Source organism: Protopterus annectens, chromosome 9.part0 (genome assembly GCF_019279795.1).
Source record: "Protopterus annectens isolate FY-2018-M chromosome 9.part0, PAN1.0, whole genome shotgun sequence".
NCBI lineage: Eukaryota > Metazoa > Chordata > Ceratodontiformes > Protopteridae > Protopterus > Protopterus annectens.
Genome location: NC_056743.1, coordinates 36590267 through 36605409, shown reverse-complemented (window position 1 = coordinate 36605409; position 15143 = coordinate 36590267). Strand labels below are relative to the sequence as shown.

The 15143-nt window shown below is 41.7% G+C and overlaps 1 protein-coding gene across 1 annotated transcript in view; it reads right to left on the bottom strand.

Moving 5' to 3' along the window:
* Positions 1-15143, bottom strand: part of LOC122810848 (embryonic protein UVS.2-like) — a 237680-nt gene that overhangs the window by 82686 nt on the left and 139851 nt on the right. The window contains exon 4 of the mRNA XM_044082400.1: positions 11409-11527. Coding sequence (XP_043938335.1) covers positions 11409-11527 — 119 coding nt within the window. The remainder of the gene's footprint in view (positions 1-11408; positions 11528-15143) is intronic.

The window sequence follows — 15143 nt, the reverse complement described above, 5'->3', positions numbered from 1 at the left end:
GTGTCCCTAGCACCTTCAATCTCGGGTGGCTCACGGAAGTACATTCTTCAGGACCATAGACCCAAAAGAAGCCCAGTCCCTGGAGGCCCTATCAACTTTGTAATGAGTGATACTGACCCTGGTAACTATCGCCCCATAAGCCTGACTAACGTGGTCTGCAAGGCTATGGAGCGCATCATCATGGAACTCATTAACAAAGACATTGGGAACCTCCAAACACTTGACCCGACCCAGTTCGGCTTTGTTAAGGGCAGATCATGCCTACTAAACCTGGTTGACGTCTTCGAGACAGTCACCAAGGCCACAGACGAGGGAAAGGTGGTTCACACAGCCTACCTTAATCTCGTCAAGGCGTTCGACACCATTCCTCAATCTGGTATTATAGAAAAACTCACCAGTCTGAACATAAACCCCTATGTCACATGGGTTGCCAACTGGCTTACAGACAGAACTCACACGGTAAGAATAGCGGGCTCCAGGTATGACTCTAAACCAGTCACAAGTGGTGTCCCGCAAGGCTCAGTTCTGGGACCACTACTGTTCGGCATATATTTTTCAGAAGTACAGACAAACACAGGAGGACTATGGCAAACCAAGTTCGCCGATGATTTCAAACTGGGAGCCATAATTGACTCTCCGGCTGACACAGACATCCTTCAAAAAGGCCTTACTGAGACACCTGGTGTCAAAGTCATGGCCTCAAGCTAAATGCCAAAAAATGCATTGGGAAAAACAAAACACCCACGAATTACCACATAGGCGGCAGCCCCCTTAATACAGAAGAGGTAATAAGAGATCTGGGGACCCAGGTAGGTAGTAATCTCTCCTTTGACAATCATATTGCCAAAGTAGTTAGGAAATCCTTCTATGTGGACCATCTAATTACTAAGGGGTTTGCATCTAGAAATAAAGAGGTTATAGTGCCCCTCTACTCATCACTCATCAGACCCATCATAGAGTACAATGCCCCATTTGGGTTGTACCTCACAAGACACTTCCAACAGCTGGAAAGACAACAAAAGCACCTCACCAAGGGGATTACTGGCCTCAAACATATGTCCTATGCAGCCCGACTGAAAAAACTCAGGCTGTACTCAGTGGCATATCGCTTACTCAGAGGTGATCTCTACCTGACTTGCCATGTCCAACTCAGAATTGATAGACATGCTCCACCTAAAGAAGTCCAAGTCACTGCGAGCAACGTGCTCTAGTGAGCTAAACCTCACCACAACAATAAATAGAACATGCTGGAGGGATAGATTCCTGTCACAGAGACTCCCCATGCTTTGGAACAAAATTCCTAACTACATTAGGCAGAGCCCCTCACTAACACTTCAAGAGAAGCCTTGACGAGTGGATAGGTAACAGAAAATACACCCCTGGGATCACTTCATTGGCTCTGCTTGACAGAGGCTCAGTTAATTAATCAATGGGGCGGCGAAAGCCGACACACTCTGGCTAGGCTTATAAATGCCCTCGGGCAGATAGCCTAGTACCTACCTATGAACCTATAAAGGTATGAGGTTTAGACCAAGTGGCTGCAGCACAAATGTTATCAAGAGGCAATGTGGCTTGGAATGCAAAAGATGTAGAAACTGCTCTGGTTGAGTGAGCTTTAATCTTGTGTTGTAAAGGCATATTAGCAGCTGAATAAACAAAGGAGATACAGTCGGATAGCCATTTCGAAAGTGTTTTAGCCACTGATCTACATTTTCTGGCTTCACAGTATGACACAAAGAGCTGGTCTGATTTCCTAATGTCTTTTGTTCTGTCCAAATAAAATCTGAGTTGTCTGTGAACATCACGTTTGTGCAGCATGTACTCTAGTTTGTTGGAATGGTTAGGGAACAAGACTGGCAACTCAATGACTTGGTTGATATTAGACTCCGAACAAACTCTGGGCAAAAAAGACGGGTTTGTCCTAAGAGATACTCTATCAGCATGAAAAATCAAATAAGGAGGGCTGATAGATAAGGCTTGAAGTTCTGACACTCTGCACGCAGAAGTAATATCCAACAGAAATATGTTTTTCCGTGATAAAAATCTGAGATCACAAGATTATACTAGTTCAAATGGGGGAAGAATCATGCGAGACAGCATAAAGTTTAGATTCCAAGGAGAATAAGGAGTTCTCACTGGAGGCCTCATGTGAAAGGTCCCTTTGAGAAAGGCCTTGGACAACTTGTGGGACATTATGTTTAGCCTGTCCACTCCGAGAAGAAAGTTAGATACAGCAGCCAACTGAACCTGAACTGTTGCGGCTGCCACTCCTTTATTAAAGGTCATAGTCAAGAATTCTAATATGGACAGCAAGGGAGCTTGACAAGGATCAATGTTTTGCTTAGAAGCCCATATGGAGAATCTCTTCCACTTACTAAGATATAATCTTCTGGTGGATGGCTTATGGGAAGACAAAATGGTCTTTTTTGTCTCATTGGAAAAACTATGAAGCCTGGCTATGAGGGGAACTGGAGCAGCCAAGCTGTTGGCTTCAGTGACGGCAAGAAAGGATGTAGGTCCCCCGACGGATGTGTCAGAAGGTCCGGAACTGGGTCCAGAATCCATGGATCCTCCAAGAGATGATGAAGAAATGGGAGCCAAATCTGCCGAGGCCAATGAAGAGCTATAAGAATGATGGTCCTTCCCAGAGATTTTGCTTTCTGTAGAAATCTGGGTATCAACGGGATAGGTGGGAATGCACAGAGGAGACCCGGAGGCCAATTGTGTACGAGTGTATCTCTCGGGGTTCTCCCAAAGGGGGAATCAGGGCAAAGTACCTTCTGCATTTCATGTTGATGTGACTGGCAAAAATATTGCAGCAAGGCTGGCCCCATTTGTGGAAAATCCTGTCCGCAATCTCTTTCTTGAGGTACCACTCGTGAGGCAACAAGATTGCCCTGCTCAGTTTGTCTGCTATCACATTGGATTTCACCAGGATGTGCATTGCCAATAGAAAGCACTGGGAGGAGACAGCCCACTGCAAAACTCTGAGGGCTTCTTGGCAAAGGGGGTAAGACTTGGTTCCACCTTGCTTGTTCAAGTACCAGACTACTGACATATTGTCTGTCTGAATTGCAATCGTTCCTAGAGGGAGGGAGTCCTGGAAGTACTACTCTAATCTCCAGAATACTGATATGCAGATGTGGCTCTTGATCTGTTCATGTGTCTTGGGCAGTCTTTCCCTGAAAATACCCCCCCTCACCCTAACAGGGAAGCGTCCATGGTCACAGTGGCTATTGGAAGGGGTATTACAAAGGGGCGTCCTATGGTTACCTGAAGAGATGTCAACCACCGCTGGAGATCTCTCTTGCAAGAGTTCATAATTAAAATCAGATGATTCATTGGGAGTTCCTGATAAGACCATTGAGTGAATAGCAACCACTGAAGAATCTGCATATGCGACCCTGCTAATGGTATGGCCAAGATCCCTGCAGCCATCAAAGCCAACACTTTTAGAACTTCTGTGGCTGGTGCTCTGTCTTTCAATACCAATGAGCTGACATGCTGGTGAAGAAGAAAGACTCTCTCGATTGGTAGTCGTAGTGTGGTGGTTGAAGTATCTAACTATGCCCCTATAAAAATGATATGCTGCAATGGCGACAAGGCAGACTCTTCTGAGTTAACTGTAATGCATAAGTGATTGCAGACTGTCAGAGTGCATTCCCTTGCCTGAATCAGTTGATGCCTGGTGGTGGAGGTAAGGAGCCAATCGTCGAGGTACGGAAGCACCTGGAATCCTAGATGCCTCAGGTGAGCCGTGACCACTGCCATGCATTTGGTGAACACTCTGGGGGCTGTAGTGAGACCAAAGGGCATGGTTCGAAACTGATAATGATTGTCTCCCAGCCGTAAGTGTAGGTGATCTGTGGATGGCCTGGGCATTTTTATGTGATAGTACGCATCCTTGAGATCTATCGAGCACAGCCAACTGTCTTTCCCTAAAAAGGGAAGTATAGACTGTAGGGTGACCATCCAGAACTTCTCTTTCTTCACAAATTGGTTGAGTCTGCTGAGGTCCAAAATGGGTCTCCAGTCCCCTGTTTTCTTTGGAACCAAAAAGAATCTTGAGTAAGTTCTGGATCCTGTTTGGTCTGCTGGGACTGGCTGGATGACTATTTTTTTTCTAGCAACTTGTGGACCTCTATAGTTGCTTGTTCCCTGTAACTGGGTGGAACATCCGGAATTCTCCTTGAGGGTGGGTTGTGGAGTGGAGAACAGTATGAAATACCCTCTGGAAATAATACTTTGTACCCAACTGTCATTTGTTATATCTTGCTAGGTGTCTGGGTACAATGATAAGCAACCCCCGACTGCCTCCACAGCAGGACAGTTGGGCCTCCTTTCAGGAAAGCTGATAGGGTTGACCAGGGAAGTGATCTCTGTCACCCTGGTGTTGCGGACCCCCTCTGCCGCGAGGGTGGCATCTTCCATTATTACCCCCTCTTCTTCCCCTACAGAGGGGTTCACCATGTGTGTCCTGAAAGGTTCCTTGGGCTTTATGGAACCACATCTTTCCTCCCCTTTGGCCTTTTGGGTAAGGTCGAGCAGGGATGGAAAAACGGACTCCGACGGCAGAGTCTTTCCCTCCTGTTCACACCTGGTCAAAGTTTCATTCACTTTAGGCCCAAACAGAGATGAGCCATCAAAAGGGGTGTTCATGAATGAAGACTTAAAGGGCTCTGCGAAGGAACACAAGCGCATCCAGAAATGTCTTCTGAGAGCAATTCCTGTACCCACTGGCCTACTTGTCCCATGAGCTGCATATGATATGAGACGCATGGACAAGTTCACAATGGAATTGAGGGTAGCAAGCTGGACGGCAACTTTATCGGACGTCTCTGCAGCTACAGTACCCTGAAGAGTATCTCCCAACTCCTTAAGGAGATCTCTTTGCAACGTAGTGAAATGGGTCAAATAGTTCAGAGATCGGAGTGTAAAAGTCACTGAACTAAACATGCGTATCCCATATCTATCCATGATTCTAGACTCTGTTAGGAGGATGGATAGACGAGGAAGTCTCAGACATCTCCTTTTTGTTGGCCTCCACCACCACCATGGCATCGACAGGGACTCTCCGAGGGACAGGCTGCATGGACTCCGATGACTCCCACACCCTACGAGAGACCAGCTGCATGAGCTCATCAAAGGTGGAAAGTTGAGACCTGAAAGCCTTCAGGAGAACTGACTCGCCCTCAGTAGGGCTTTTGGACTGCCAATCACCCCTCTGCCTATGGATCTCGAGTATCTCCGCAAAGGAGATATCCTCAGAGAGAGATTGTGGGGACCCTTCTGACTCATCCAAGTCAATGTCAGATGTCAAAGACTCCTGTGGGGAGTCCAAGTGTCTCCCCTTGCACAATCTCTTCCTGGGAACCTCCTCAGTGGGAGCTTCTGGGGAGGTCTCAGAAGAGCAGGGGGCGCCCTGTGGGGCTACCTGAGGATCAGGGTCTCTATGCCTAGTCTGGACGATGGAAGCAGAAGCAGACACAGGCACTTTGGGGGAAGAGGAAGCCAGACCTGGTGTCGAGGATGTCTTTGGGGACAAGGCTCTCCTCATGGCTTCGAAGGCATCACGGCTCCAATGAGGAGTGGGCGGACTCGCAAGACCTCCTGCCCCTCCCGCACTGAGGCCGTGGACTCTGAGCCGGAGGTAGGAGCTGAGTTCATCCGAGCTGAAGCCCTAAGAAAAAGAGTCGGCACAGACAAGCCTGTGCGACTATCCTCCCAGGACCCGACAGGAGAGTGTCAGTCCCTAGAGTCCCCAGTCAGCACCGAGGACGTCAGAGTAGATGAAACCAAGGACACCGGAGCAGGTCTCGGCTCTAAAGGCACCATGATCAACAGGTCAGCCTCCTCCTGCTCTGAAGGTCCAGTACGGCTCAGAGGAGGAGCAGTCAAATCCAGGGTAGTGGTCTTTGATTCCGATGCTAGGGTCGGAGCCGACAATTTAGCAAGGCCTGGTGCCCGTAAGAGCTTCTGCACCAATAGGTCCATATCCAATTCTGAGAGGCTGATAGAAGACCTAGAGGAGTACACCGACTGTGCCGATTGAAGGAGTGGAGATGCAGGTCTCTCAGATACCGGCTCCAGAACTGTGGGCCGGCTCCGAAATGAAAAGACACTCTGCTCTGAGATCTGTGGAGCCGATGTCCCAGGATCTTCCACTTTCTTAGACTTTTTAGACACTTTAGATTCCTTGGAGTCCCCTAAAGACTTCGAGGACTTGCTGGCCCCATCCTGGTCACTCAATGCTTCAGAAAAAGGATGCTTCAGCAAGCCTCTTCAACTAACTTTCTTTTCCTCTCCAATAAAACCCTTGAGGAAAAGGAGTGGCAAATGCTACAGGACTCCTGCAAATGTACAGCATCTAAGCAATAGACACACTGAACATGGCCATCAGTCATAGACATCTTTTGCCCGCAGTCTGGGCATTTCTTAAACACAGACTTTGGGTGCTTGTCTTTGTCCTCAGACATCCCAAAAACAAATACCTTAGGCTTAACAATTAAACAACAATACCTTAGACTTACCAGCAAAAAAGCACACGAAAGACCTAATAAGAAACACTCAGAATACAATATATAGAACCACACCTAGGCTCAAAGCAGAACAAGCCTAGCGAACAGCCAAATTTAAGGATGTAACTGTAAAAAAAATTACACACACACTATAAACAATGGCCCAAAAGAAAGGGGGCCAACACTAGCTAAATGTTAGGTATCTATAAGTAAGTTATCAACTAGGCCGAACATGAGGCCACTGCAAACTACTAAACTATGTTAATAATATAGAAGAGAAAGGAGAGCTTGTAAAAAGCTACACAAACTACTCTAATAACTTTAGAACAATAGAAAAAAAAATAAAAATTTTAGAAATAACTTGCGAAAAACAGTTACTTTGATGACAAAAATGTCTCGAGCAAACTGGAACCTCTGATCTGTGCTGCGGCAAACTAGATCTGAGGTAATTTCAGCAGTGCATCATGGGATAAGGGGCTTGGTCTCGAGCTACTGGTAAACCACGAGCTTTGCAAATGGCCTAACTCATCATTAAAGAATGAATGGTGAGATTGGACAACTTCACATCAACAGTTTGTGTCATCAAAAGAACAGCATCCCCACGCTGAAGCATGGTGGTGGCAGTATCATGCTTTGGGGTTGGATTTCTTCAGCTGAAACTGGGGCTTTAGTCAATGTGAAGGGCATTATGAACAGTTCCAAATACCAGTCACGTTTGGCCCAAAACCTTCAGGCGTCTGCTAGAAAGCTGAAGATGAAGAGGAATTTCACCTTTTAACATGACAATGACCCCAAGCATACATTCAAATCAACAAAAGAATGGTTTCACCAGAAGAAAATTAAAGTTTTGGAATGGCCCAGCCCGAGCCCAGACCAAAATCCAATAGAAAATCTGTAAGGTGACCTGAAGAGGGCTGTGCACAAATGATGCCCTCGCAATCTGACAGATTTAGAGCACTTTTGCAAGGAAGAGTGGGCAAATATTGCCAAGTCAAGATGCACCATGCTGATAGAATCCTACTCAAGAAGACTGAATGGTGTAATTAAATCTATAGGTCACATTAAAGGTTGGAAAAGTTTTGAAATCATTTATTGTGGTCTAATTTTTTTATAACACAAAAACGTGGCATTTTAATACGGGTGTGTACACATTTTATATCCACTATATATATATATATATATATATATATATATATATATATATATATATATATATATATATATATATATATATATATATATATACACATATATACTGCATGGGTACATGTCAGTCCACCGACAAGTCGGAAGACCGACATTCACTCCACCGACACATGAAAACATTGAAAGCGCAAACACGGACATTTAACAGGTAAGACTTTTAAATTCGCTAATCATGCCTACCACACATGCATAACACTGCCACACTTAGTAAAACATGGTAGGCATGATTAGCGAATTTAAAAGTCTTACCTGTTAAATGTCCGTGTTTGCGCTTTCGATGTTTTCATGTGTCGGTGGAGTGAATGTCGGTCTTCCGACTTGTCGGTGGACTGACATGTACCCATACTGTATATACATTACATATATATGGTATTGTTATAATTATTTAAACTGTTTGCATTTTTTTTACATTAAGGACTGTAAAATGATTACTCTTAAAATGTTTTCTAATACTTTGGAACTTCATTCCCTGGGTCTCCACTGAAAATGGGCTTCTACCCAGGTGGACTTTTCTAGTAATCAAATGTAAAAAAATAAAAGCTTCTTAGTGGGTCATCTTGCCTTTGATGGACTCCAGGTACTGGCTGTCACAGAGACATGATTCTAAGACCGATAATGGATTTTAGAAATTTCTGCTTGAAACTCTTTCTGTTCTGTTTGGCCTACTGATCAAGGAGATGGTGGCAATGCTTCAAAAGCTGGATTAAAGCAACAAACTGTGTGCATGAATTACTCCACATGACAAACTGCAGTTTTTTTCAGCATGTTATTGACTCCTCCATTGCACCTCAACAATACACTGACCCCATCTTTGATAAATGTGTAACCCTCTCCATAATGGAAAATACTTTTCGATTTGGTGACTTGAATTCATTGACCTCATCTTTTGATAAATGTGTAACCCTCTCCAAAATGGAAAATACTTTTCGATTTGGTGACCTGAAGTATCTCCCTTTACTACAATAACTATGACTCAAACAATAACTGAGTGCAAAAACTAATAGGCTGCATTAATCTTAAGAATGTTGAACAAACTACTAAAATGGCAGCAAGGAGAGAAACATGTTTGAAATCATCATGACAAATGTAAGTGCCAGTTGTGCTAACATGAATGTTGCCCACTCCATTTTTCTCGCTGATCACACAATGTCATGATGTTCCTCATGCACACAAAATGAAACCTAATAAAAATAAACATTTTTTAAGGATTTTTCAGAAGGCAACCATGATTCCTTGAATGATCACCTTGCACCAAGCAGCTGCATCTATATATTAGCTATGTCTTTGTTTTCCCTGAGACTGCTTTTGATAAAATCAGCTCACACAGATTTTAATAGAAGTTGTATTTCCAAGCACATTTCCAACACACTGGATTATTTCCAAGACTGACAGACAGTAGGGTATAGGAATTTGTCCATTTCTCCCACTGCAGTGTGATCTCAGAGCTGGTATATTTAAAACTGAGAGGGTGTATGCCAGCTTGCCCCTCTGTAAAAGTGTTGTTTTGGTTAAAACATTTGGTTACTTTGTGTATTTGATGGATTAGATGGAATCCTTTGAGTCTGACAGTTTAAGTTCTGTGTTACTTCTTGATATTACTAGACACTGCTGAAATGACATGGATCCAGTTACCACCTGCACACAACCTGTTAGTGAATTGTTCACATCCTTGACTACAGTTTAAATAACTGCACTGACCCTGTGAGTTAGAACTGTAGTGGAAAATTCTGGAATAAACCTAAATAGTGGAGTTACAAGAGCAACGAGATATTACACCAAATGAAAACAGCATATAAAACCTTTAGACTTTATCAAACCAAATCGGAGAATGGGCAAACTGTACATTAAACCCTGATTGGAGAATGAACGTTCTCCAGTGTGGAATTAATGTACAGGTAGAGCCTGCTGAAAAATGATTACGCCATTTCATGACAGCATATTAAGCTACTGTGGAGCTCAGACTGTAAGGGAGCTAACAGTCACCATTATTTTACCCTCACTAAGCAACACTTCTGCAGTTAAGTGAGTGTAAAATTAAAACAAAAAAAAGAAGTGTGTGTATGTGTTTTATATCTGTGTCAAGTCATTATTTTACACTAGCTAAGCAACACTTCTGCAGTTTAGTGAGTGTAGAATTAAAACAAACAAAAAAAGAAGTGTGTGTATGTGTTTATTTTATATCTGTGTCAACTCATTATTTTACACTCGCTAAGCAGCGTTTTGCTGATCAGTGAGTGTAAAATTATTAAAAGAAAAGTTTAAAAAAGAAAGAAAAGTGTGTGTGTTTTGGTTCTGTTTGCATGTGTGAGTACATGTGTGATTGCGTGCATGGAAGTGTGTGTGTGTGTGTGTGTGTGTGTGTGTGTGTGTGTGTGTGTGTGTGTGTGTGTGTGTGTGTGTGAGAGAGATTGAGATATAGAGATAATGATTAATCAAGCAGTGGCAGCAACAGTTAAAATTAAGAGGTATGCATACCTGTCACCTTCTTAGCTCACAGAATCTGGATAAAGCCTAAGACAGAGGGGACAAAGACTCAAAAATAGGAACATATTTTAAAGACTGCTGTTATAAAATTAGAAAGTTGCTAGAATAAAATGATTTGTTTTAGCTTGCATTTTCTAAAGGAAATAAAGTCTAAAACTCAAATGTATACCATTATTTAGTGACTTCAGTCACCAATGATTTGTCCGCAATCCACAACTTTTAAGAGTAATGGACCAAAAAAATTAGATAAAAGTCTGGATGTTCTTTGAAAATGTTATATTTTAGATATAAAATACTTCCTCCAACACCATTTACATATTCTACAGCAAGTTTCAAACATTAATCAGATGAACTATTTTACATCAAAAATATTAAAAAAATGAATAATATAGTAATAAAAAACATTACATAAGTTAAAACAACTTTACAGACCACCCATTCTTTAGGCATAATATTGTCCTCCAGGGTGTGTGTTATGTACGCAATAATGCCGGACAGGGTGTGTGATAATGTGTAATTAACGCCTGCCCAGGAGTGTTCCTCATGGTCACCTAGTTGGTAAGTGAAACTATTATGCTGTGCTAAGCACTGTTATTTCATTATGTACAGAGTTGCACAGGCAGTATTTGGTTTGTATAAAAACAGGTAAATGAAGTAGTATTGAAAAAAGGCCCAGATGTTGGGAACTGCTACGGGACAACTAGGACTCAAGTTCCAGAGCTCAAGAAGGTTTGTTCTTATTGGCCAACAGCGTGGAATACCGTAAAGGCCGAATAAGTACTGGAGCAGGCTGAAAGTGGGAGAACGGTTGAGGCAATTGGATACTTACTGTATCTGTGAAATACAGCTGTCAAAAGTAATACACCAGGCTAAGGCATGTAGGCCTTATGAATCACAAGACACAGAGACAGAGCAGTTTCTTTACTGAACTTTGACTCACAGATGCTGAACATGTACTGGTCATAAATAGACTCACTGACAACCATTAATACTTGTAAAATTAGATGTCTACTACTGCAAGTACCAACTATGTGAAAGTGGGAAGTACCTTTAACAATCAGAAACGGATATAAAATATTTGTTTATTTCCACCAACATATATTGTTTGCATTTAATAATATTACAAGATTTGTTTTTTTTTTTTATGGTTTTGCATTCAGTCAGTAAGACATCCACAATGGAGTTTTTGATTTCACATACCTTGTATCCCACAGGCGCTCTGATGACCCATGTACAGTTCATTAAGCTGGGATAGGCAGATGGAAAATTTGGAGATGTAAAGCTTCCATTTGAGGCTGTTAATGTAGCTCCACAAGTCACTGGAGTCAGTAGAAAAAGATGATTTCATAAAATAAGTGCAGTATGTCAATTTGAAAGATATTCAGCCAAATAAACGTAATTCTTATTTCATTAATACAACTGCGAATGTAACCAAAATCTACATGTTACACTAGTACAAACACTATAGTAAGTGAAACTGCCATTTAAAGTTTGCAAACGGTGCTAATGATCATACTGAGTATAGAATTAGCTGTCAGCATTACCTCAAAAATATATATTCTGTTTTTTCTTAGCTGGCTGCAAGGACCACCGGATAGTCAAATAGCAGCAACATTCATAAAATGAGTATGGGACTTAGCCAAACTAATGACTGGTACTAGAAGCATGGCCTCAAACTGAATGTCAAGAAATGTATCATTATCCCCTTTGGGGAAAATGTAATAACCACTAATTATGACATTAATAACAACGTACTAAGCATGGAATCAGTCGTGAGGGACTTGCGCACCCAGGTTGATAGCAACCTGACTTTTGACCACCACATTGCCTCCGTTGTACGGAAGGCTTTCTACATGGCCCACCTCATAAATAAGGGTATTTCATCCAGGAAAAAGGAGGTCATATCATCCCTGTATTCCTCCCTTATCAGACTCATTATCGAGTACAATGCCCCCTTTGGCATGTACCTTGCCAAGCACATGCAGCAGTTGGAGAGACCACAAAGGTTCCTGACCAGGAAAATCCAGGGTCTTAAACACCTATCTTACACAGATAGGCTAAAAGCCCTTTCCCTCTACTCAGTCTCATACAGACTGCTCAGAGGTGACCTGTGTCTAGCATACAAGGCCATTTCAATCCCAGCCTTGACGGAGTTGCTGCATATCCGTAAGACAAACTCCATTCACGCAACCCGCATGCAAGGCCTTAATCTGGTCTGTGACATTAATAGAACTTGCTGGCAGGATATATTTGTGTCTCAAAGACTCCCCCGTCTGTGGAACAGACTCCCTCTCCATGTCAAACAGAGTACCTCTCTAGCCCTCTTTAAGAGGAACCTGGACTGGATGGGAAACAGAAAATTCACCCCTGGGGTCCCACCTGTGTCACTGCTGGACAGGGGAAACAGGTACTGACTTTGAAAGAACATAGGCAGAAGTCTTGGCTAGGCTTATAAGGGCCTTCGGGGCCAATAGCCTAGTATCATCCTATTAACCTATGAACAGACGTGCATTTTATGAAGAAATAAGATAGTTGCTAATTTATACAGTACTATTTTCCATAGAATCGTAATTCATTGTTCACTTAATACCTTAAAACTGTATAAAAAGTAGCTCTTGTATTGCACAGCTTACTATATCATTCCGGACAACTGCGGATCACTGAACCACCACTCATAAGATTGACCCTGCACAGTGAAATTAAATGCAAAACAAAATTCTTAGTAGGAAGGATATACACCATGCACACCCTAATGCACGGTGAGTTTGACAGGACACATTATCTTTATCTGTGCTACCAATGAGGTTTCATTAAATAAATAGAGGACTTATGCTACCTTTAGAGTAACTCAGAGAAGTGAATGAAGTATTTATTTTCTCCAGCTGATGTTAAACTGAATGTAATATATTTAGAGATCAGAGATATGGGTACAGATCCTCCATGCTAGAGGGTATCAAATGATGGGGTACAGGAAGCCGCACCTCTAGATGTGGTGAAGTGGAATGACAGGACAGTGTGGTTAACAAGTCTCGCACTGGGTCTAAGTATAATGAAGTAAACCATAATGAAGAACTGCATGCAACTTTATTATTTGTAGACTGGTTTAGGGTCAAGTTATATAAAAGATATCACAATGGGAAATAACAAAACAAAGACCATATGTGTTTATACATACAGAGCAAAACTGTTAAGGTATAGAAATGAAGAAATTAACTATGACTTAAGGTAGTTCTCTGTACAGTTTAATATGGAAAATACTGCAACTGATAATGTCCTACACAGTTGTTTGAGAACACATGAGGTGAGTGTACTGTGTGCACAGAATTATTATATTGGCTGAACACATTCATTAAATTAAGAAAGAATAAATAGATTAAATTAATATTAGTGATTTGTAGTAGATGGTGTGACAGCTAGCTAGCAGGTTTATTATATTTTGACAGGAGATTCACACAGGTGCAAATAGCAATGCTAAGGAGATGGGATTTTACAGACTTTTTTCAAAGATGAAGAGGAGGAGGAACACTTAAGTAAAGTGGGTGGAGCATTTCTGAAGTGAAGTAGGAGGAGCATTTCTGAAATGAAGTAGGAATAACATTTCGGATATAAATTGGCAGATTGTTCTGCAGTGTTGGCTATGTGATTGGGAAGATGCATAAAGAGCTATAAGGGTGGTGTAGCCGAGAAGTTTGTCAGGACAGGATGTACTAGTTGCTGCTAGTGATCTGGAGTGAAGCTTTAGTTTCATTTTGGCAGTGAATTGTTGGAAAGAATTGAAATAAATTTGTTTGTGCAGTATTATGACAAGTATGTATTGGCTTTAGAGTTGAATGGTTAACATAACAGCCTTAGAAACTGAAATACAACAATGTTCATGCTTTGCAAATGAGCTGATAAATTTGCAGGTTTTATCTAGGTATTTATGTAGTTTGTTACTACTGTGAGGGAGTCAGTGGAAAATGACACAGTATAATGTATACTAGAAAACTTAGACTATCTTTGACTTTATTGACTTTAACTGTGTGAATTTGTTAAAATGTATCTGCACGATATTTTTCCACTATGGGCAATATTGCTCACACTTTGTATTATTTGATATGTATTTGTAGTTGTACCCTATTTTTATTGGACTGCTATCTTTACTGTAATCTGTTTCATGGAGCTTTTCTCTCCGGGCCACCACTGAAAACAGGCTCTCTGGGCCCAGTGGACTTCCTTGGTAATCAAACTGGAAATAAATAATAAATACATCCTAATGATAAGTGTTGGTTTGCTACAGCACAGGTGGAGCTGGTGAAGAATCTTCATTTTGGCTTTAAAACTACAGACTATTTTATTACTTGAAATTTAAGCGAGGCAGTTAGCTCTTTCCAAAGTATTTAAAATGTAACGTTTTATAGATATGCCTGATACTGAGAGGAGAGTTGGAAAGGATTTTAGGTATGCTATACTATGAATCCCTAAAAGTGTGAAAAAGTGTGAATATTTTCTTTTTCATGTTGACTATTAGGCTTAAATTTATGAACATTGTTTTAAATTTCCTGACTGACTTTGTACCTTCTGTGATTGCTTTGTTTGTGAATTAGTTGTTTTATTTATTTATTTTTTTTTGTGAATTTCTTCACCTGGGCTGTGTCTGCAAATGGTCTAATGTGATCAGTGGACTACCCGGGTAAACAAACTAACAAGGTTCATAGGTTCATATGCACTCAATAGGTTGTTCATCTGTGGGGACCTTAAGAGGTCTAGCCTTACATTCCCATGGTAGTTTTTATCCCTTATATTTTGGTTCCAAGTAACCCAGAGGCAGGCAGAACAAGGATAAGTTGGGACATTTACTTGTTGTCCCTATCCCTGACAGCCATGGGTGCTAAATAGGGAAAGAATTTGCAATTTAACATCCAGTCATCCAAATTATGTTTGAATAGAATAAGA